The sequence below is a fragment of the Oryzias latipes genome, chromosome 5, assembly GCF_002234675.1.
Source record: "Oryzias latipes chromosome 5, ASM223467v1".
In the NCBI taxonomy this organism is placed as follows: Eukaryota; Metazoa; Chordata; class Actinopteri; order Beloniformes; family Adrianichthyidae; genus Oryzias; species Oryzias latipes.
In genome coordinates, this window is record NC_019863.2 from 10,743,927 (window position 1) to 10,766,651 (window position 22,725).

Sequence of the window (22,725 nt, forward strand, 5' to 3'; positions counted from 1 at the left end):
AGGGTCACAGTGGGGCTGTGGAGGACTTGGAGCTGGGCTGTCTTCTCTTTTGTATATGGATATTTGGGCTTCATTTCAATTATACAAACACATATGTTTAAGCATAATTCTTTCTAAAAGTTTAAGCCTGTGTTGGTGAACACAGATGGATGGATCTCTTGTTTTTAGCACCCTTATCATGGTGCATCCCATTTTCAAATGGTACATCAGATGTTCCATTCATTGCCATACGTTTTCCAACATCTTGCATCAACATTCTAACATTCACATTAGAGGGAGCACAGAGGAAGCAGCCCCAGTGGGGTTTTGTCCCAGTTTGTGGTCTAAGGGGGGTTCAAAGCTCCCTGCGTGGGGAGGAAAGCCCTTACACAGCATATTAAGCAGGAGTTAATTATATGTCAACCGAGGTGACAAAGGGAAAGAAAAGGCTCCTCCTGAATGAGCAGACAAAAAAGAGAGAAGTCATTATGCTGCCCACTTCTTTGCATTTGAAAAACTCTCTTCTTATTTTGCCTTTTCCATTTGTAACAATAAAAGTGGGGATCACATGGCGGAGAGGTAATAACACCACCACTGAATCAGCTACATCTAGCCTTTAATGGAACATATTAAGCTTATTTGTGTTCTGATTGTGCAAATACACACACAATCACCCTTTAAACCTGTACACAGAGGTATTCCGGATTTGCCTTGTGCACATTTGTGTGATTTTTACATTTTCTTGTAATACCAACTGAGGGTCAAGCAAAACAAAGAACAGAGAAAAACATTAACACCTGAAATTTATGTTTCTGAACTATGTTTTTAAGAAAAACGATGTTATAGGTCACTTTTCGGAAAATTCAAAGAGCTTTTGGAATTATACTTGAATATTGCTCAATATTGCTATTACACTGCATACACACGTTTTCAATAAAGATGAATGCTGGAAAGGAAGATTTATATTTAAAAATATCAAAAGCTGACTTTCATTGTGGTTTCCAAGTTTTTTGCATGGTGCACAAAACCTAACATTTTTTGTCATAACTAATACTCCTGAATCATTCTCTGTATCCAGTTTAGGATTGGCTTCAACCACAATTTAAAAAAAAATTAAAAAAAATTCTAAAGTGACAACTATACTATATTAAACCTGAAAAGTATGTAGCATTTAGATGAGGGGTGATTAAATGTAAAACCAATTGTTAACAGAATCTTTTACTCTTGGTAAAGTGAAAACACAGGAAGCACAAGAAGAAAGAGCATTCCTCAACTTTAGTCACTTTAGCTAATAATATTAAAAATAATTTTTCAAATTTAGAAAAATCTCAGATTAATGTGCCTTATAAAGACTTTAACAAATGCTAACTTAAAAAAAAATTCTTAACCCCCAACAACAAGACAGACAAGTGAAAAACAAGATGTATTAGAAACCCAAAAAATGAAACTAGGTGTTTGGGTCCTTTAAAGACCCACTCCAATAAGCCCATATTGATCTTTTTTTCAAATAGTTCCCAGTGGTCTATTAATTATGTTTATGTTGCTTTTAGGAAATATCAAAAAACATTGGTGCGTAGCAACCCCCCCCCCTTCCCCCTTCCACAAGAACATGATTAAAAAAACACCAAAAAACACAATTTACATCAGAGTGGGTCTTTAAAACAGTAAAAAGTGTTGGTAAAGTAAGTCCAAATGAATGAAAGAAGATTAAAGCCACTGATTACAAGCAGAAAAAAAGGTTTTGTTTGTGGTATGTTTCAAACATGTTAATGCCTCACCGTCTCATCCATCCATCCATCCATCCATCCATCCATCCATCCATCCATCCATCCATCCATCCATCCATCCATCCATCCATCCATCATTCAATTCAATTTAATTCAATTTTATTTGTGTAGCCCAAATTCACAACAACAGTCGTCTCGATGGGTTTCGTATCGGTAATTGAAGAAGTTAAACATAAGATCAAAAGGATCATGAATACATACATGAATATACAATTCAATAGGAAAATACTAAATTGAACTAACAAACTGACTAGACTAAACTGGCATCCCTTTCCTTAGACCCTCCTTCGCGGTAAGGAAAAACTCTTTAAAAAAACGGATCCGGAAAAAACGAAGAAACCTCAGGGGTGCCCACATGAAGGAGGGATCCTCCCCCGGGACAGACAGGCGGTTTACCAGAACTCATAGAAAAGAATTAACTTATCTAACTCTAAAACTACATTTTTAAAGTCCAGCAGATGAGCTTCATCTAGCCGGAGTTGGGGGGACGGCCGGGGGCGCGAGTCGAGCCAGGATCCACAGCCAGGTGTAGGAGCAGGAACAGAGACGAGGTACACGGCCAGGTACAGAGCAGAGACGAGCCAGAGGTAGGATCCACAGCCAGGTGTAGAAGCAGTAGTAGAGGCAAGCCAGAGACGAGGCACACGGTCGGGTACAGGAGGATGGATGAGCCAACTGGAATCTGGAAGCACTCCCACTCCCCAGGAGGGGAGAGGGAAATACATGAATCACACTGCACCAAACAGAGGGAACTAAATGCTGAATAATGATCAAGAGTACAGTAGAGGAGAGAAGGAGGGTAGAAGTAGATGAGAAAAGAGGACAGAACCCCAGTGCACCATAGTTACCCCAACTTCAAAATTACTAGCAGCCTACTAACAACTAATTGTTATTGCTATTAAGCTTAATTTAAACACATTAACATTAAGTTAACTAATGCATCATTAAAACGCAGGAAAGAGCTTAGATGGGAAGAGAAGAAAAAATATATAACTGCATTGCTTATGAAGAGCTAGCACATCTGGATTGGCACACCAAATCCATCAACTCCATAATAAATCATCCATCCATTTCATATATTTTGCAGTCACAGAGCTGCTGGAGCCTATCCCAGCTATTGTTGGGTGGAGATGGGGTACACCCAGGACAAGTTGCCAGTGCGTCCACACAATCACACACACCAACACTCACACACTAATACCTAGGACAAGTTTAGAATCACCAATCAACTTATGAAGCATATTTTCGGACTTTGGGAGGAAGCCAGAGTGCCTGGAGAAAAACCCACACATGCAAACTGTTCCAGCTGGGATTTGAACAAGTGAGATTGTTAACCACTCCACCATGGTGTCCCATTAAAAAAAAAACTACATTGTAGGGAGTCAGAGTCCTGAAATACACAAGTTACTAAACATGTAACGAGTAAAGTTTACCAAAAATTTATAATGCATTACACTACGCCATGACAGCAAAGAGTGATAAGTTACTATAATGCTTTTGCTTGGTAATAAGTTTCCTTCAACTCTGTTTATACATAATTAGAATACTTTACCCTGAAATATCTAAATTTTTACCTCTTGAGTTTTTAGGTGTGAGTTCACTAAAGTCTTCAGTTGTTTTGTGCACCTATGCTTTCCTATATGGATGTTCATTTGAGTTGTTCTTTCCACACTCTGCCAGCTTCCTCCTTCTTCAAACACCTCATTTGATATTTTATAGAAACTGAAATATTATGTCAAATCACAAACGTGAAAATGCCCTGCTGCAAATCAGTGGTCCATCAGGAAAACTTCCCCCTCGCCTTGGAGCAAATGAGTCAGCGTCAGCGTCGCTGCCAGTCTGTAGTGGCCGCTGTGGGTCCACATGCCACAACACCGCAGTGCCAATATGATCTAAGCACACACCGAGTCTCTAACACTAAAGGAAGGAGACATGGAGTTCTGCTTTCCTTGAACCAGTGTCAAACCTGGAGAGAGACGTCAGAATGCTGTCTGTGTCAAATACCAAAATGACATGGGTGACTTTCTTTATTAAGACATAAAGCTGAGGTTTCAGTCTGTTACATGGGTGCAGAATCCATTTAGAAACCAGCATCTAAAAGAGTTTGTTGTTGTAGCTTCACATCCTGTGTTAAGAACTGATTTAACCACAGCTGGTTAGGTTGGAGGTAACAGGTATAAACCAGGGCCATGGTTACCATGACGTTTTTTTTTTCCTTACGCATTCATTCACAAAAGTAACTTTGACTAAGATTGTTTTTTAATTAGACTTTTAAAAGACAGACTGCTGTGGTGTCAATAGATTCGGATTAGTAAACCCTTAAAGTTGACTTTCTTTGTGGTGAGGCTCTCTTAAAGTCAGCAGGGGCTCTTCTGCTGAAAGGATAACTTCGTCAGCCTCCGAATAAACCCACAAGTCCAAGGTGTTAAAAGAAACTGGATGAGGGTTTTTATGGTTTTGTTTAGGACTCAAAAAAGTTGACCAAAATATGACTCATGTTCTCACAACCATAAAGTGATTTAGAAGATACTCATAAACACCAATCCTTTCAAGAAATACACTAAATGTTTGCCTATAGACTCCAGTATTTTAGCAGCTCCCCATCACTCCTTCATGTGACGTAATTCAAAACACAGACCGCTCTCTGATACGAAATTTACAAGCCACATTAGTGTAGTTTTTCTTTCTAACAACATTTAGCAGCCCCCGCAGTGCCAGGCCCCTCTGACCACAGAGAGTGTGTCCAGGCACTGATGTCACCCACAGCAGCCACTTTTAATGCTCCTTCACTTCATCTTGGCAGGTCACCCTACAGGCTGCTGTGAGGTCTGCTTCATTTTCATAACAAGGACTTTCTCAATCAGAGCCTGGAATAAAAACCAAATGATGGATGACATGGGACATCCACCTTCTTCCTTGTTATTTGAAAGTAATTTGGGGATGAAGTGATGCAAAAATACAACTTTTTTACTAACTGCCATTAAAGTATGCAGTTTTCATGCCTTAATATGGAAACATTTGTACTAAATCTAACAAAAACTCATGCATGTGTGTTAACAGGCTATACTGCTCTCTATAGGAGAAAATAAGACACTGCACAGAAGCAAATTACACTTTTACTAGGACCAGTATAAAATGTACCTCTTTTTTCTTTATAGATTTAGTCTAGTAACAGAAGTGTTGGAGAAATAAACTGACCCCCTGCATCCATCTCAAACTGCAACTTTATTCATAAAACGGTAAAATATAGCACATATGTATAAAATGTAGAAAATTGTACACAAAATATAGCATTTCACTTACATCTATTATAGTATTTTGCTAAAATTATAGTTTATGATGCTAAAGATGATATTCTTTTGCCAGCAAAAAAAGTCAGAATGAAAGATGACAGTTAAAAAAAGAAACAAAAGAGTAACATTCATAAAGTTCAGTAATACAAAAGAATTTGTACAAAAGTGTCTTACATTCTACACAGCACTAAAAGTCAATGTTTATGTCATTAATAGTGTTAATAATGAGTTATAAAAGTGTGCATCTTCTCCTCAGTCCCCATTAGATGTCTTTGGTAGGTTACAAACTTGTTCTCATACGAGGAAGTCTTGAGTTGTGCTAAGGCTTGACAAATTCTGAAGTGGCACTTATACATTATGCTGAAATGTCGCATAAAATGCTTTAGAAATACTTTCTTGTGGCCCCACGGAGCATACGCATGCTCATACGTTATTTTGTACACACACACAAAAAAAGATAAAAATACTGTCTAAGTACTTTTCTGACATAAAAAATTGGGATTCATGTGAATAGCCTGAAGAGACAGAGGTCTTTCCACACAGTGCTGTAGTCAGTGCAAAGCCACAGTATAAAATTTGATCACCTACAAAGAGCTGCAGCATGCTCCCTAGGATACAGCTCAACATTTGCACAAAGTACCACTCTGTACTAATACAATATTTTTTTTACTAGTGGTGGCAACTATTCAGCCTAAGACCTCTTGATCCCCTTTCCTGAATTATTTATGCAGATCGGTTATCTTTGGAATTAAATCCAAAGTGCTGCTGCGCTGTACCATGAATGTACCTGGGTTTCTGAAATATCAACATTGAAATGGTAACAGACAAACCAGCCCAGTTAGGGTTCATTTATCAACATCCCATCAAAGCCAGCAGAGTCCTGTATTAATCACGTTTGGTTTAAATGCTGAGCAAAGGCTTTCAGTGTATATGTGTGGAAGTGATTGTTGATCTACTCTGTCTTATATTGGGTATTTTACGAGAATGCAGGTACATTCTATTATAAAAACAACCAAAAGGAGTAAACAGCTGCTTTAGGAACACTTACAGTAAACATGTAGAGTGCAAACTCTCTGTCTGAAAAGGCATTTACAATACATGACTACAAAAGACCACCTGAGTGTGTGTATTGGCCCTTGTGTGTGATAATATGTGTAATCACTTTATGCATAAATACTGATAAACCACATGTGTAAAAATGTTTTGTTTCCTGAAAATGAGGAAAGAGACATTTTTCTCAGTTACAAACAATAGATTTCCATTTTTTCTAAATATACTATAAACAGAAAAAAGGGCTCTAGAATTCTAGGGAAACTAGTTAAAGTAAGGTTGTAACTATCCCATGTCTCATTGTCGTACATATAACATTCTGTTTGTGTTAGGCATATTTACACATATCCTTCTCTGCTCCAAAAGCCCTTTTGTAACTGGAACAACTGTTCCGGAAAAGTTTCTATTTCAGTCTTTTACAGAAAGGCACCGAATAAAAAAAGTAACAAGGCAGCAGGGAAAAATGCAGTGAGATGGGCCCATCTGGCTTTAGGGCCTTCTGATATAATTTTTTTGCAAACTGTATTGGACGGTTGGTCTCAACTGGCAACCAAAACATAGTAGATAATGCAATAATTTATGTGAGCAACAAAACTCCTGGTACAGCATGATCCGGGCAAGTTTAACATTTGAGGGTTGAGAGGAAAGCATTACACTTTTGATCCATTTCATGAAATATTGCATTCAAAGGAATAGACATGTCTTCCTTAAGGGCACAAGGAGAAATATGGCTAAGTAATATTTTACCTCAAAAAAGACGATGGTCTATGGTTGATTGTTATTTAATGTGTGATTAGCTTCCCAATAACCTTTTAAGAAAGAGTGTTCAGATACTTATTTTCCCCAGCTAGTGAGGTAAGCATGGACGTCATGTCACCAACAGCCATGTTTGACAGGCTAGAAGTCTGTGGGGTGGTAAGTCGGGAAGAAGCTTGGGAAGATGATCCTGGCTGACCCTGAAGGTGATTGTTGATTGGACTAAATGAAGAAGACTCAGCATCATCGATTATGGAAGTAAAGTCAATGCGAGCATTGTCCAAGTCCAAGTTCTCTAAGGCGTTTGAGGTGGGGCTAGTCAACGGATAGGAAGTCATAGAGAGAGACTTTGCATCACCTGTTGGTTCCAGATTTGAGCCCACATTGTGCTGCTGGTTAAGGCAAGGCCCATTCTGAGGATCCATGTGTTTCTCTAAGTCCATGTTCATTTGATTTGAGTAGAACATGTTGTTGTTGTTGTTGTTAGAGGGAGAGAACATTTCATTTTGAGGATGTTGGGGGTGCTGCACTGGAGGAAGTCGAACCCCTCGTCTTGGGCTGGTAGTGGAGTGGACTGGGCTGAGATGGGGTGGGCTGTCAAGAAAAACTCCTCCTGCCTGTGACAGGCTGTTCTGGCGACTCATAGGCTTCCGCCCCTGGGGGGGTCTGGGAACTACCATCTCTTGATTGTAGCATGAACCTTGTAGACCTGTTAGCTGTTGATCTTTAGGTGTAGCTGAACTGGGTCCTCTGTGTGAAGCAGGACTCATAACCAGGTTTTGGTTGGAATACGAGTGATATGTCTGGCTGGGGAAAAAGTTCTGGTCCTGTTGCTGTGGACTCTGTTGAACCATTGCTGGCTGAACATCTAGACCCACGTTGTCAGAACAAGCAGTTGGTTTTATTCCACTGTGCTGCTGTGCTTGTTGCTCCCACATGAGAGCTTGCTGGGACTGCACATAATTCCTCACCATCATCTCTTTTACCTGCATCATTGGGGTTTCTGACCTCTGGCCATCAGCCAGCGCAGAACCAGCGCAGCGTAAGTTCAGGCCTCCTCCACCGGGAAAGGAGTTTTGGTTTGGCCCTTGAAAGTCACAGGTGGGATTGCTGGAGCCTCTCGCCATTGCTGGACCTGTCTGTTGTGGGTACCCTTGTGTCTGCTGCAGGAGCATTCGTTGCTGATGGAGCTTAGCATTTTGACAGGCATCTCCGACACCCATCCCAGGATGGAACTGCTGCTCGGGCTTTATGTTGAGTTTCTGTGCTCCATGAGAGCTGTTGTATATGGCTGGCTGGTTATTGAAGTGAACCTGTGCCTGTTGAGGATGCACACTGGGGTCTGAATACGACATTGTCTGCTGGTTCTGAAAGGCATAGTTGGAAGTTTGAACTTGATTTGGTGCGTCATTCCAGTGGCCTCCAGTGTCACCTACATGGCCTATGTTGGGGTAAGGTGGGCCTGATGGACTTAGCTGGCAGGTGCTCATTCCATACTCAGCTTGCTGAAGAAGAGCATTTGACATGCCCTCTGGTTGAGAAGGCCTTCCCTGTCCCGTTGGATTTACACCAGCCCTGGAAGAAACGTCACCTCCCTGACCCTGGAAGTGTCGCTGCATGTTACCAGCAACCGGGCAGCTCAGAGAATCGCGGCTTGGGGATAGCTGATTTGAAATAGGACCTCCACTTCCAATGGTTTGATTCTGTTGCTGGTAACCCATGAAGTTTCTCTCCCCAGGACTAATCATCATGGAGCGCTCCCTTGAATCAAGAGGGGTAAGGTGGGGGTCAATACCCATTGCTTCCATCATGACATTTTCTGTAATGCTTGGTGGCCGAGGGGAGTACAAATGGCGAGCAAGACTGGTGTCAGACCCACGGTGTTGCATTGCATTTCTGCGTCCCATCATGGCCACGTTACTGAGGCTATTGAAGCGTTTGGGAAGAGCTTGTGGATCTGCTGCTGATCGAACTGGGTCACTGGCTCGTCTAGTGTTGTTACCTGGAGCTTGATGAGGGTAGATAATACCAGTACCGTATTCTGTATTGGCGCTATGCCTACGGGGACCAACTTGCTGCAAAAAAGGAGGCAGGGGTTGCCCATGGTATTCACTCAAAACACCCCCTCTTCTGCCTGGAGTAGCAGGTTGCTCCATATTAGGCAAAGGAGTGGGTGGTGGCCCTCCTGTGGCTGCAGCATATTTGGCCTTTAGGTTGTACTGCTGAGCAGGTGTTAAATTTGGTAGACTTGGTAACCCTGCTCCAACAGAACATGGAGCTCCTCTGCGACTGGTTTCAGGAGAAAGAGGATCAGATCCAGCTTCTTCTGGGCTTAGGAGGTGACATCCTCCTCCCGCTGTTCCACCAATTTGTGACACGTCACTGGAGCGGCGGCTGGACAGGTAAGGAGACACCATCGATGAACGACGGCTCACGGTGTAGGCAGAGCTCAGGCTGCTGGTGCCACTTCCCCTCCTGTCATTAGTGGAGCAAGCAGTCATTCCCCCTCCAAGTTCATGGTTGGAGAGCTCCATAACACGTCGATTTGACAGCAACAGAGAAGGTGCACACATCCCCATGTTTTCTGCTGAGCCTGAGATAATACAGATAATACAGAATTATTATCACTTACAGGACTATTTCATTCTAACACACCAAAAAGACATTACTTTTGTGCAATACTTGTGAATTTATATCATGCAATTTGCCCACCAGAAATTGCTGGCAGTTTGTTGCTTGCACACCGACCAGGAGGCGTAGGTCGCCGAATCTGCTTCAGCTTGTCAATCTTCAGGTTCTCCAGCCTCTTTAATGCCTGTGCTGACATTCCCATTGTCCCGGGCTCTCCACCTCCTCCTGTAACTCCGTCCTCTAATACTGTGAGATCCTCCAAGCTTCCAGCTGCGTTTATGTTCATCTCAACACCGCTGTCATTGTTGTTGGTGCTTCCCAGTGGAGAACGTTCACTACTGCAGGATGACTGACCACCAGGACTTGGCTGGGATTTCTAAAACATGAAAGAATAAAATTTACATCTGCAAAAATACATGTCCTGTGCTTTGCCATACCCCAAAGGAACCTAAAATTACTCACAAGAGTCGTTTCTGGGGCCAAGAGTTTGCAATCTTCTCTGCGTGTCTCCTCTTTCTCCAGCAGCAGCTCAGAATTTGGGACTCCAGCTGTCATGGCTGCTCCATGGGGACGGGGGCCGGTATCTCCACGATGCTTCTTGGTGATGTGGGCCTCTGGACCATGTACGGTCTTCACATGTTTCCGGAGAGAGCTCGGGTCTGTGTATCGCTTGGTGCAACCAGGGATCTTACAGACGTATGGTTTCTGTAAACGAGAAGAATGTTGGTCAATACAAAAAACAAATCTTTTGCATAGAGAACATTTTTTGATAAATCTGTATTTAACTGCATTTACACTTTAGTACCTCATTAGAATGAGTTCGGTTCTGATGCTTAGCCCGGTCTGAAGCGTTAGAGAAAGCTTTGTTGCAGCCCTCATGTTCACACACATATGGCTTCTCTCCGGTGTGAGACCGCAAGTGGGTCTTCAAATTCTCCAGGCGAGAGTATGCCTTGTTGCAGCCTTCAAACTAAAACAGAAAGATGCAATCACTTGAATTTTAAAACTAAAAAAATATACAGGCGTATAAGCCCCTTTTTTTTCATAGTTTGGCCAGGGGTGTGAAATATACTAGAGGGACTTATATATCTCTTTTTCCTCTCTATTATACATTTTTGGGCCCCTGCGACTTATACTATACTTAACAACTGGAACTAGATAATCATTAAGTACTTGAGCTTTGTCATGTGATTTATCAATACTTGGGGATTATACAATGACATAAATTTGTATTGGTATAGTATGAATGACTGATCAGAAGTTAAGAACTGGATAATGATAAGTTAGTTAAGTATAATGATATATTAAAAGTGAAGTAAAGAAGAGCAAGGGTGGGATTATAAAAGTTTGGTTTCTCCCACTCCCTTTCAGGCAATCAAGTGAACTCCTTCATTAAATCATTAATAGTTTCATTAACTATATGAACAACAAGCAAACATGTTTAATTATGTTTAAGAGTAATAATAGAACTATTTACAAGTGTATTTAAAAGTACGTGTAATTTGCAATCGATTTTTATGACTAATTATCCTATGTTTGAAGTATCTTTGTTTGTTTTCAAATTTCTATTGTTTGTCTTATTTTTGCATAATTTCTGCTACGATGGCTTAAAATAAACCATTTCCAATCCAACTTTAGAACAACTGTCAGGTGATGTTTTTAATGAAACATTCACAGGAGAAAGCCAAAGGAAAACTTTTCAAAGCAGGGAGAGTTGTAAATTACTCACTGTGCACTTGTGTGGCTTCTCTCCCGTGTGCCTGCGCATGTGAACCACCAGCATGTACTGGGCTTTGAACGGTCGCTGCTCCCGAGAGCACTCCTGCCAGTGACACACAAACTCCTTCTTCTCTCCATGGATGTGCTCATTATTGATATGCTGCACAGACACAAATAAGACACATAATTTAGTGAAAAACAAAGAATCTCACATTTTTTCAAAAATGTGGGGGGGGAAAAGAATCTCAAACAGATTGTATTTGTCTTCTATATCTTTGTGGTCTTTGAAGACCCACTATGCTGAAAATCATGTTTTTGGTGTTTTTAACATGTCTTTGCGAGATTTTTCTGATGATGGAGCACATATATGAATGAAATTAAGCTTAAAATTGTATTTCTCAGTATTTATTTATTTAAATAGTTGTGAATCAGGAGCAGAAGAAAAAATGCTGTGTCTGAAAAAAGACAGAAACTATAGTTGACAGGTCACAAGCTCCCTGCTCCGCTCCATTCTGATTAATCTGCTTGTAGATGACTATATCCATGTACGTCAGGCGTTTTCCACCAAAATTGAATTGCTCCAGTTAGAAAAGATTTCTTGAAGTTAAGGTCCAGAAATAAATTATATCTAAATATTCAGTGTCTTCTTTCTCTTTCGGCTTTTCCCATCAGGGGTCGCCACAGCGAATCATCCTTTTCCACCTCACTCTATCATGAACATCTTCTACCCTAACGTTAGCCAACTTCATGTCCTCTGTTAAGACATCCATGTATCTCCTCTTTGGCCGTCCTCTTGCCCTCCTGCCAGGCAGCTCCATCTCCAACATCCTTCTACCAATATATCCACTATCCCTCCTCTGAACATGTCCAAACCATCTCAGTCTGGCTTCTCTGACTTTGTCGCTAACACAGGCAACATGAGCCGTCCCTCTGATGTACTCGTTCCTTATCCTGTCTAACCTGGTCACTCCTAAGGAGAACCTCAACATCTTCATCTCTGCTACCTCCATCTCAGCCTCTTGTCTCTGTCTCACTGCTACCGTCTCTAACCCATAGAGCAGAGCTGGTCTCACCACTGTCTTGTACACCTTTCCTTTGAGTCTTGCTGGCACTCTTCTGTCACACAACACTCCTGACACTTTCCTCCACCCGCTCCAACCTGCCTGCACTCGCCTCTTCACCTCTTTTCCACAATCCCCATCACACTGAACTGTTGACCCCAAGTACTTAAACTCCTGCACCTTCTTCACCTCAGCCCCCTGTAACCTAACGCTTCTACCTTGATCCCTCTCGTTCAGACACATGTATTCTGTCTTACTACGACTGACCTTCATGCCTCTTCTTTCCAGAGCAAACCTCCACCTCTCTAGCTGTTCCTCCACCTGCTCTCTACTCTCACTGCAAATTACAATGTCATCCGCAAACATCATTGTCCAGGGAGATTCCTGTCTTACCTCGTCTGTCAACCTGTCCATCAGCATAGCAAACAAAAAAGGACTCAAAGCTGATCCTTGGTGTAGTCCCATCTCCACCTTGAACTCCTCTGTCTGACCTACAGCACATCTCACCACCGTCATACTTCTCTCATACATGTCCTGAACTACTCTGACATACTTCTCTGCCACTCCAGACGACCTCATACAGTACCACAGCTCCTCCCTCGGCACCCTGTCATACGCCTTCTCTAAATCTACGAACACACAATGCAGCTCCTTCTGACCTTCTCTGTACTTTTCCATCAACATTCTCAAAGCAAAAATGGCATCAGTGGTGCTCTTATGGGGCATGAAACCATACTGCTGCTCACAAATCTCCACCTTCTTCCTAAGCCTGGCTTCCACTACTCTTTCCCACAGCTTCATTGTGTGGCTCATCAACTTTATTCCTCTATAGTTGCTGCAGTTCTGCGTGTCACCCTTGTTCTTAAAGATCGGGACCAGAACGCTTCTCCTCCATTCCTCAGGCATCTTCTCACTCTCTAAAATCCTATTGAACAACCTTGTTAGAAATTCCACTGCTGTCTCTCCTAGGCACTTCCATACCTCCACAGGTACGTCATCAGGACCAACGGCCTTTCCGCTCTTCATCCTTTTCAGAGCCTTCCTAACCTCATCCTTTCCAATCTCTGCTACTTCCTGCTCCACAACAACCACATCTTCCTCCCTTCTTTCCCTGTCATTTTCCTCGTTCATCAGCTCCTCAAAATACTCCTTCCATCTTTTCTGTACACTCTCCTGGGTTGTTAGCACCTTTCCATCTCTGTCCTTAATCACCCTTATCTGTTGCACGTCCTTCCCATCTCTGTCTCTCTGTCTGGCTAGTCTGTACAAGTCCTTTTCTCCTTCCTTTGTGTCTAACCTGTCATATAGCTCATCGTAAGCTTTCTGTTTGGCCTTTGCCACCTCTCTCTTCACTTTACGCTGCGCTTCCTTGTACTCCTGTCTACCTTCCTCAGTCCTTTCTACATCCCACTTCCTTTTAGCCAACCTCTTCCTCTGGACGCATTCCTGTACTTCCTCGTTCCACCACCAGATATTACACTGAATATCTAAATATTCAGTGTAATATCTTTTTAAGTAGTTGAGGATTGGTTGCACATCTGCATGTAATTAATATCTAACTCTTACTTAATTCTATACAATTTAAAACTTTTTGACAAATTTTTATGTCACATAACATAAAAAGCCTGGCACTGTGTGCCACACACACACTCACACACATACACAACAGGAACACTACAAAGACAACTCCATTCTGTTGTAAACAATTGCCAAGTGGTTTGGAGGTTTTTCCATGTTGTTTTGAGAATGTAATTTCTGTTTCAGGAAATGAGCCAAACCAATGGAGAAAAACTGTAAACCCTTTAAGTCAAAGTGGAGGCTAACAACCGGACACTAACTTCAGTCAAGTCTTCAGAATCTATGGCCTAGAAAACGATCCAGGTTTTTGGATTTTGGCTAAAAACATCAGATTCATAATTTAAGGACAACTGGGCAGGCTATTACAAAATATCAAAAGAAAGATGATCGAGTGGGTCCTCAACAATAAGCTTTGTTTCTTGTTTTTTTAGTGACCAAGCTTATGTGTAAATTAATCCAAAATATTTTTCAATGCTTGCCCATTTGATTTAAGTCACTTTGTTATAATTTGCAAACATCTACTCTTTCACAAGAAGATTATTCTAAAATTGTGCAAAAGTAACTTATTTTGTATGAAAACACCTTTTGTGCAATTGTCACACCTTTATTTGTTTTTCTTTTTATTGTAGGTGGGCTATTTTTTTAAGTCACAAGTTGCTTCAGCATTTTTGAAGACATCTTTATAAAACACCATGGTAATGTTTTTTGTCTCATATTCTAACCTTTTTGTTTTTTTCAACTTTCAACTTTCAAGTTTTTGTTGTCCTTTAAGCATTTTTTAATTTTGGGATTAGACCAAAAGGCACCCTGACACAAGACCAATAGAGGAACAGTTGTCCCATTCAACAAACTGGTTTTGTATCAGTGTCATATGGTTTCAAACGGGAGAACGGGATGTTTTCTTTGTCTCAGATCTGCATGTTCCTGATCTACTTGTGCTTTTATTCCCTCTTGTGTCTTCACTCACCGGTAATACGGAGTTTTTAAAGCTCATGTTCTCGGCATGAGGCACCTGCTGTCAGTCTGTCAGTTTCAATCCAGCTGATAGCTGAACCCTGGTTTATAAATGTCTTACATGAACTAGCTGATCTTGTGTGTCAAATTCCTTGTTGCAGCTCTCCCAGCGACAGTTTGTCTCATAGACGGCCTCTGGCTCCGGCTTCCCATCCTCCTTGTCCAAGTCATCTCTGCCATCCAATAACCCCAGAAGAGGGTCCTGCTCAAACATATTTGGAGAAAAGAAACTCAGTCTGAATGTTTACCACCATATCTACCGATCGTTTCATCTGTAGGTGGTGGTAACTTGCATAAGTCTGTTTTCAATTAAATCAAATAAACCTTTTTGTCAATAGGACACTTCTGTACCTGAGTGCCAGTAGAAGAAGGGCTGGCCACATCACCCTCTGACCTCTCCTCCATCGTCTTCACATTCATGCCTTCTATCACACCTCCTAGTCCAGGCTCTGTCTTCAGCTGCAAAACATACACCACCACTGTCTTCTTCTGTGCCATAATCTAATCCACAAAGCCAACATTTTCCAACTATTTGGATGATTCTGCATTCTTTCTCTTGTATCTGGCACCCCCTGTCATAAGCAGAAGGGGAACGGATGCTGAATTAGTCAGAAATGGTTTGAGACTCGAGAGGCGTCTTACGTGTCCATGCTTGGGTGGAGCGAGGAGTCGGGGGTTGTGGGGAGGCAAACGTGAGGCTTGGCACGGACCCGGCGTATGACCACTCAGCGGCATCCCCCCATTTCCTCCGTATAAGGAGCCTTGTTGTCTGGACTGGCAGTTTATGTTGCTGCCGTAATTCAGAGAAGGACTGTGGGGTGACAGAGGAAAAATGACAACTATTGTTGAAGACAAACTTAAGAAAATAATTGAATTAATACAATTTCTGGAAAAAACGTGTGTTAATATGAAAGCAGTGCAAGTTGAATTGTAAAATTACTCTAAATTAATTTTTTTGTTTTTTTAATACACACTTTATAAACTAAAAAATCTAACCAAAAAACAACTAAACTTCAAAAACTTTTCTACTCTAAAAAAAGACCCAATCTTTGTTCTGCACATGATATAACTGAAAAACTGTTGTAGCAGCCTTTTCTTTATTATTTGACTATTTGGTCATAATATAACTTTCATTTCCAAAATAAATGTTTCTGTTTAGTTTGAAAAATGTAGTTTTACAATTATTATTATTTTTTTTTTTTTTACAGATAACCATTGCTCAATGGTATTTACCCTTTGTTTACGTACTATTTGCACTTGGTCTCCCAACATTAGCTGGAATGAGTGGAACAGTATTAAAGCTGTACCGTGTATACATGTAACACTGGTTCATATAAAAGAGAAATGAACTGTTTGATCCCTCTTTAGGAGAAGGTGAAATAGGCAGAACTTGTTCGATAAACAAGATCCTGGGGTTCAAACGTTCCTCTGGCAGTGAGGTGCCGTACCTCATGGCACTGACAGAGAGATGGCCGTAGGAACTGGCACCGTTGGGGTTACAGCGAGAGTTGACAAAGGCCACCAAAGAGTTGGGGGAGGTTCTGATGACTGTCTGCAGGTCCACACTGGCATCAGACAGAGGTGAAATAGACAGCGCTCTCTTCTTGCTCAGTTTCAGCATTGAGCGAGGTGTGGAGAACCTTGACCCTAAACGAGACAGAAGATTATGTTTGTTTTTCCTTTATAATCTAAAAAAAAAACAGTTATTTTTTTACTTACCATCAGCTGACCCAATCTGATCAGAGCCCGGCTGAATCTGGCAGAAGTTGTGATGCGATGAAACAATGTTGTTTTGGTTGCAGTAGGGGGCGCCATTGCCACCTGAAGAGTAAGGCAGACAGTTTAACACAAAGAGATCAACATTGCATTTTCTTAAAGTTAAAAACAATCACAGGTTTGAGCTTTTAATGGATCAATTCATTGCAGGAAACCGAAACACTGATGGCATTTACTTGAAACATGTTAAAAACATAGAATAGGAAATATTTAGCCAGCTTGAGGTTGGACATAAGACAATCCAGGTATTTATAGAATGTATTTCACAAATGTTTCAGTTTGAGCTGCATGCATTCAAATGATAGACAAAATTGCTATTATTTTCAGTAGAAAAATGCTAATTTATGCAAGCAGTACATCAATAAATCTCAAGGGTCTGCAACCTGGGGCTCCAGCACCACATGCAGCTCTTTTACTCTTCCATTGTGTTTTTTTTGTTGAAGAAATATAACTATTTAATTTTAAAAAATAGTTTTGGACTATAAGGCTCCACAAGTGAAATAAAATAGTTGAAGGTGTCTGCTCCTGAATATAGTATCCATGATACTCCAACAATCCATTAATCAGTGCAGCCTCATAGTTTCCCAAAGTGGAACTAAAATCATTTGATACATTTTTTAAGAAACCGTTTACCACAGGAAAAGGGTTCCAGGGTAGTAAGCACAACCAGAATTCATGCATCAGGGGTGTTGGATTATAATGTATATCTTCTGATTTTGAAAACAATTAAAGGTGGCTGATTTGAGTTGGTTAGGTTTATGTATTTATGGCTGAGGTACACCAACAAATATAAATTGTGTATACCTGTATTTTTTCTTTAGTCACTGCTGACATTACAGTTTTACTCCTGCAGTTGCTGTATTGAGAGAATACTAGGTGACACATAGTGTCTTTTATTTTGAAAGGAAGTCATCTGTCAAAAGTTATAACCTATCTCATATTTAAAAAACAACAACTATTTTCTCTTTATGTTTATTTTTTTATTTTTACCAATAAACAATAGTTATTTAATATTTATCATATTTTTTTCTAAAAGGTGAAGTAAGACTTTGTGGCTTCTACTCGGTTGTGGTCAATAAGAAATTGACCCGAATGGCTCCTAAAGTGTTGGAGGTTGCAGACCCCTGATCTAGGAGGAAGCACAAAAGGTGGAAAGGGATGGATCAATTGATGCTAATACACATTTTTGAACCAAAGCTTAAAACTCTTCACTGTAGATATATGGATAGACTTTGAACAAATGTATAAATCACACAATTTTTGCAGCAATCTCAACTACAGTGTAATAGAATGACAGTTTCTGATTTAGGTGAAAACTTCCTCCTTTGTGGGAATCTACAAAGTCCTAGAAGTATTTGTGAGCCCTGGTCAAGCTTCCACAAAGTTGGGGGGACTCACCATCTGTGAGCGGCATTCCCCTGTGGCCCATCATACTGTGCGGTGGAGGGGCTTGGGGGGGTCTCATGTATTGATCCATGCAGTGGCCATTCCCCTGGCCTGAACCATGAGAGATGTTGGGAGTCATGGAGTTATACATGCTGTGGCAATCTGGGGGAGGAGCTTCAAGGAGGGGCGCTCGCACTGAAGACACATCACTGTAGGGAGACTGGTCTGATGGGAGGCTGTGGATGTCAGAGAAATGAAAGTATAGATATTAAAAAGCTGAACATGAAATTTAGAAAAAAATAGGGTCTTTCAGGAAAAGTTTGGTTCGATTTTATCATGTAGATTCTTCTGAGAAATCAGAGAATCTGATCACATCCAAATGTATTTCCTTTACAACCAAAAAAAATGACTAACTGCTAATCAGTGTTAAGTATTAGAGTTTGTTGTGGTGGTTTCCTTGGTTGTTTTTTTTCATTTAAGAGTTTTAGGGTAGCATTTTAGTACATAGGACCTGTTTACCCCTCTTGCTATCTTAGATGACCCCACCCTTACATTGACGTGTTCTCCCTACCATGACAAAGGTGGATAAAGGTGGAAAGATTTCATGTAATCCATGGACACCAGTGAAGATCACAAATCATTAAAGAAAAAAGGTTCAGAGCACTGTCTAGTGGGTTTAGATGACCCCACTCCCAATGTTAAAGTGCCTAGGATAGCACAAGGGTTACAAACATTGTAAATGTATAATTTTACTCTCATAATATAAAAAAAATGATTCGAGATTGACATTTTAAATCCCTTAAGGAGGTCCATGGCATTATTATAATTTAATATTTGTAAGGATTATGATCCATCATCGCCCTAAAAAAGTATATAAAAAAGTATATGAAAAAAGGAAAAGAAATAAGATTAAATATTAGACAGCTAAAGTTAATAATTTGCTCACGTTTCTTCACTTTATGGTGGCTGGAAATACTCCGGAACAGGACAGAGAAGGAATAAATGGATGGTTTGTCTTAATGTTGTATTAGTAATGTGAAAAAAAGTCTATTTTAATGACTATAGAAAAATAATCTGTCTGCCTAAAGTAAAAGACTGCAAAAAATCAATGTGAATTCATGAAAGACTGTCAGAAAGTGTGGTGGTATCTTTTTTTTAACCTACTTCATACAGTAAACAACACAATTATTCATCCATCCTAATAACCTGCTGTATCCCTTTTGAGGATATGGGGTTGCTGGAGCCATCCCAGCTACTGTTGGAACACCCTGGACAGGCAAATGTTACAGGGCTACACAACCAAATGCACACACACCTGAGGGCAATTTAGAGACACCAATAAACCCATGAAGCATGTTTTCTGGACTGTGGGAGGCATCTGGAGTGCCTGGAGAGAACCCACACATATACAAGAACATGCAAACTCCACACAGAAAGATCTCAGCTGGGATTTGAACCAGGACCTTCTCACTTAACCACTACCCCACCATGCAGCCCGAATATTGCAAATGTTGACTTACTTGAGTTACTTTATTTCAGCTACAAACAGTCTTTTCATAAAAAATGACAGATATCTTCCAGACAACAAAGTGATTTATAGAATAAATTGTTTAAAAAAAGCTGTATTTTCTTAATTTTTAAAAACATTTTAACAAAATTGACATGTCTAACATGTGGCAGAGATGTGAATATTCTGGGGTTGACTGCTTGGAGAAAAAGTCATTTTATTGCAGTTATATGGATTAAAGAAATATTTACTTCTAATGAGATATGGTGGGACCTACACTCTTGAAAGTGGCTGTGATGGAATTTTCTCACCACTAGGTGGCGCGTTACCCTTGTCTTGCTCTGAAAGTTTGAAACGTACTCTTTGGGATTCCCCCTTTCCCAAAGAACAAAAGTTTTCGCTTGGAACTTTCCAGTCTGTTCATGAATTTCAATGGATGTTCTGACGTCTCTTCAGTTTGCCTCAAAGCCGGTCTCCTCTCTTTGACCCTCCCGCTCTTCTTTTAGAAGGACAGACATCATCCACCTTCTCCTAAGTCGCCTTTTCACTTCTCTAATTCTTTCCACACAACATGTATTTCACACAGTAGCTTAATCTGTTCTTTCTAATCCACTGTTCCCCCCTCCTCCCCAATTTATCTCCCGCAAGTTCTTTTTTTTTTGCTTTTTCTCTCTCACCATTCATCCCTTCTGTTTCAGTTTCTCCCTCTGTCTCTCCCCCTTCCTCCTTCTCAGCCACCTTTCTCTCCAACTCTCCCTGCTTCTCCCTGGCTTTGGGTAACCTGAGTGGGCCGTGAGGCAGTCATGCAGAGCGCAGCAGGGCCTGGTCAGCCTGTAATTAGCAGCTGTCAGAGAGAGGCAGAGTCCACCCGCAACCTGGGTGGCATGAGCAGTGAGGGAAGGAGGGAGAGAGGATAGGGGAGGAGTAAAGGCCGAGCTAGCGCCATGTCCACAACAAACGCACCCAGACCTGGACTTCTGCATCCTCCCAATATCTCTCTGACTAAAATAGGAACAACTTCAGGGCCTGAAGGAAGAACTCCTGCTTTCGAGAGTGACATGTCTCAGATTTTTTTTCTTTGTTCGAACAAAGATGCAACAAAGGAGTCAGATCTCCATCATTTCAATAGTTTTTGACAGATCAGAGTCAAACTACAACACAATTGAATGAAGTAAGAAATTATTCGAATCAAAGCCTTTTGTTAGAGGAGGAAGCAAATGTGAAAAATGATCATTTGAAGTTTTCAGAACAGGTCGTTTCTTAACACCTACATTTACAATATTTCAAGCTATGAAAAAAACATTCAATCATGTTTTTGCTTTTATATAGATGCTAAATTAAGGTCATTCTGGAGCAAAGTGGTTTGCACTAATAGGCAAACCGGGTTCATGTTTGTTTTACATCTCTTTTAGTATATAATGGCAAACGCAAAAATAAGAATTGTGTTCTCCAACTTTACAAAAAAACTTTGATTGAAAATACTCTTTGAAATGTATTTTGGCTTTTTTCCAAACTTCTGCTTTCTTCTACTTCAACAACTGACTGAAGTCAATCAGTGTCTAATTAGAGACATTCTAACAAATGACTAACACCTGTCTGTATATGGTTACAGGCTACGTCAGTAAGGGAAACCAAGCTTTTAGATCTAGTGAACTGTAAAAAGCTAGGATATAAGAAAAAAAAACAACTATCCCAAAACTTTAAACAAAACTTCCAGCTTGCATCTAAATATTTCTAAGAAAGTGCAATGGAAAAGATTAAAGAGGAAACGAGAAGGTTTTGGTAAGTGCTTTTTTTGCTGAGTCTTCTAAAAGTCTTTTTCTGATCTCTGAGTTCATGTTTAACAACTCTGAAGCTATACGTTCACACTGCCCTCAACCACAACGTGTAAAAAATTCTCGTTGTGCACAGCTACTTAAGATTCTATGATCATTTTTGGGCTCTACGTACAAAGCGTGCATCCAAAGTTAATTCACCTTTAATTCACGGAAGTGCCAACCATTTGAAAATTGATCCTGGAGGAGAAATTAATAATTGTGTTTTGTGTCCGGTTGAAATTCTACAAGTCTTTCATATATCGGAATCTGTAAAAGAAAAAGTCTGGAACAAGATTTGCCCCACTTCAACGTTTTGCATCAAGCCTCTTCCGACTGTTGGCGGCGGACATGCACTAGTAAACAGTAGAAAATGAAGAAGCCCCTCCCTGCTTGTCCAGTGAGAACACCATGGGCTAAATGCACTTTCAAGAACGCGCATTCTTGAGCTAGCATCTTATACCCGCTAGGTCCGTAGCTTTACAGTTGGATGGTGGTGATCAAGAGAACACAAGACAAACATCTTTGAGCCTTAAAGAAAACTTTAGCTTTTGTATCAAAAAACGACGATAGCCTCGCTAAAAATATTCTCAACTAGATGCTTCAGCTTGATGTAAACTGCCTCTGTAATGTTTCTGGAAACAGTATGAACAAGATCAGAACCTTGCAGCCTGACTCAATCTGCCATTGTGTGTCGATGAGCAAATCTGCAGAAGTGTCACTGTCGATCATAGATGCTCATTACTCTGGAACTTTTTGCCAGTTTTGAATCCGATTTCAATCGGACAGGGAGAGCTAATTGGTGGCCCAACTGCAAACGTGTGTTGTCAAGAGCAACTGAAATGGGGAGGGGGGACACAGAGCGTAGCATGAAAGCATGGCAGCAACTAGCTGTCAAAGAGAATTTAGCAAATCAAACAATAGTTGGTTAAGAAAGACCACAGGTACATCACAAAGCTGCACTAAAGAATCAAATGTCTCTGTTGTGCAATGACAGGTGAAGACAAATGTCAAAGACTGCCATGTACACTGCAAAATGAGAAAAAAAATCAAAAGTTCTTAAAATTTAAAAACAATTCTTCAAATAGCAAAAAAATTCTGCCAACGAGGTTTGAAAAATGGTCTAACAAAGAATTATTATTTTATGAAATTCTAGTAGTCACTAAGACATGTTTTCTCAAACAAAGATTTTTTTTTTTGCTTTTGAAAAACCCTCTTAATAAGATTATTGTTCTTGCCAGACAGAAAATAAGACAATTTTGAAACAGTCTTTTTACTTTCTTAAGATTCAGTTTTTGTAGTATTGATGGTATAAGCACATACCAATGTTGACAATAAGGCAGATATTTTAACATGTTAGATGTCTAAAACAAG

General features: G+C 40.4%; 1 protein-coding gene and 1 long non-coding RNA gene across 2 annotated transcripts in view; one reads left to right on the plus strand and one right to left on the minus strand.

The window, feature by feature from the left end:
- Window positions 1-4,972: 4,972 nt before the first annotated feature.
- gli1 (GLI family zinc finger 1) overlaps window positions 4,973-22,725 on the minus strand; it is a 59,650-nt gene continuing 41,897 nt past the window's right edge. Inside the window, exons 3-13 of the mRNA XM_004068688.4 lie at window positions 18,043-18,266; window positions 16,588-16,689; window positions 16,317-16,515; window positions 15,511-15,679; window positions 15,220-15,327; window positions 14,930-15,070; window positions 11,226-11,375; window positions 10,302-10,466; window positions 9,959-10,201; window positions 9,578-9,872; window positions 4,973-9,458 (exon numbers count right to left, since the gene is read on the minus strand). Of these exons, the coding sequence (XP_004068736.1) occupies window positions 6,922-9,458; window positions 9,578-9,872; window positions 9,959-10,201; window positions 10,302-10,466; window positions 11,226-11,375; window positions 14,930-15,070; window positions 15,220-15,327; window positions 15,511-15,679; window positions 16,317-16,515; window positions 16,588-16,689; window positions 18,043-18,266 (4,333 nt within the window). The 3' untranslated portion in view covers window positions 4,973-6,921. The remainder of the gene's footprint in view (window positions 9,459-9,577; window positions 9,873-9,958; window positions 10,202-10,301; window positions 10,467-11,225; window positions 11,376-14,929; window positions 15,071-15,219; window positions 15,328-15,510; window positions 15,680-16,316; window positions 16,516-16,587; window positions 16,690-18,042; window positions 18,267-22,725) is intronic.
- Window positions 19,640-22,725, plus strand: part of LOC110015113 — a 35,451-nt gene continuing 32,365 nt past the window's right edge. Inside the window, exon 1 of the long non-coding RNA XR_002290198.2 lies at window positions 19,640-21,319. This is a non-coding gene — a long non-coding RNA (uncharacterized LOC110015113). The remainder of the gene's footprint in view (window positions 21,320-22,725) is intronic.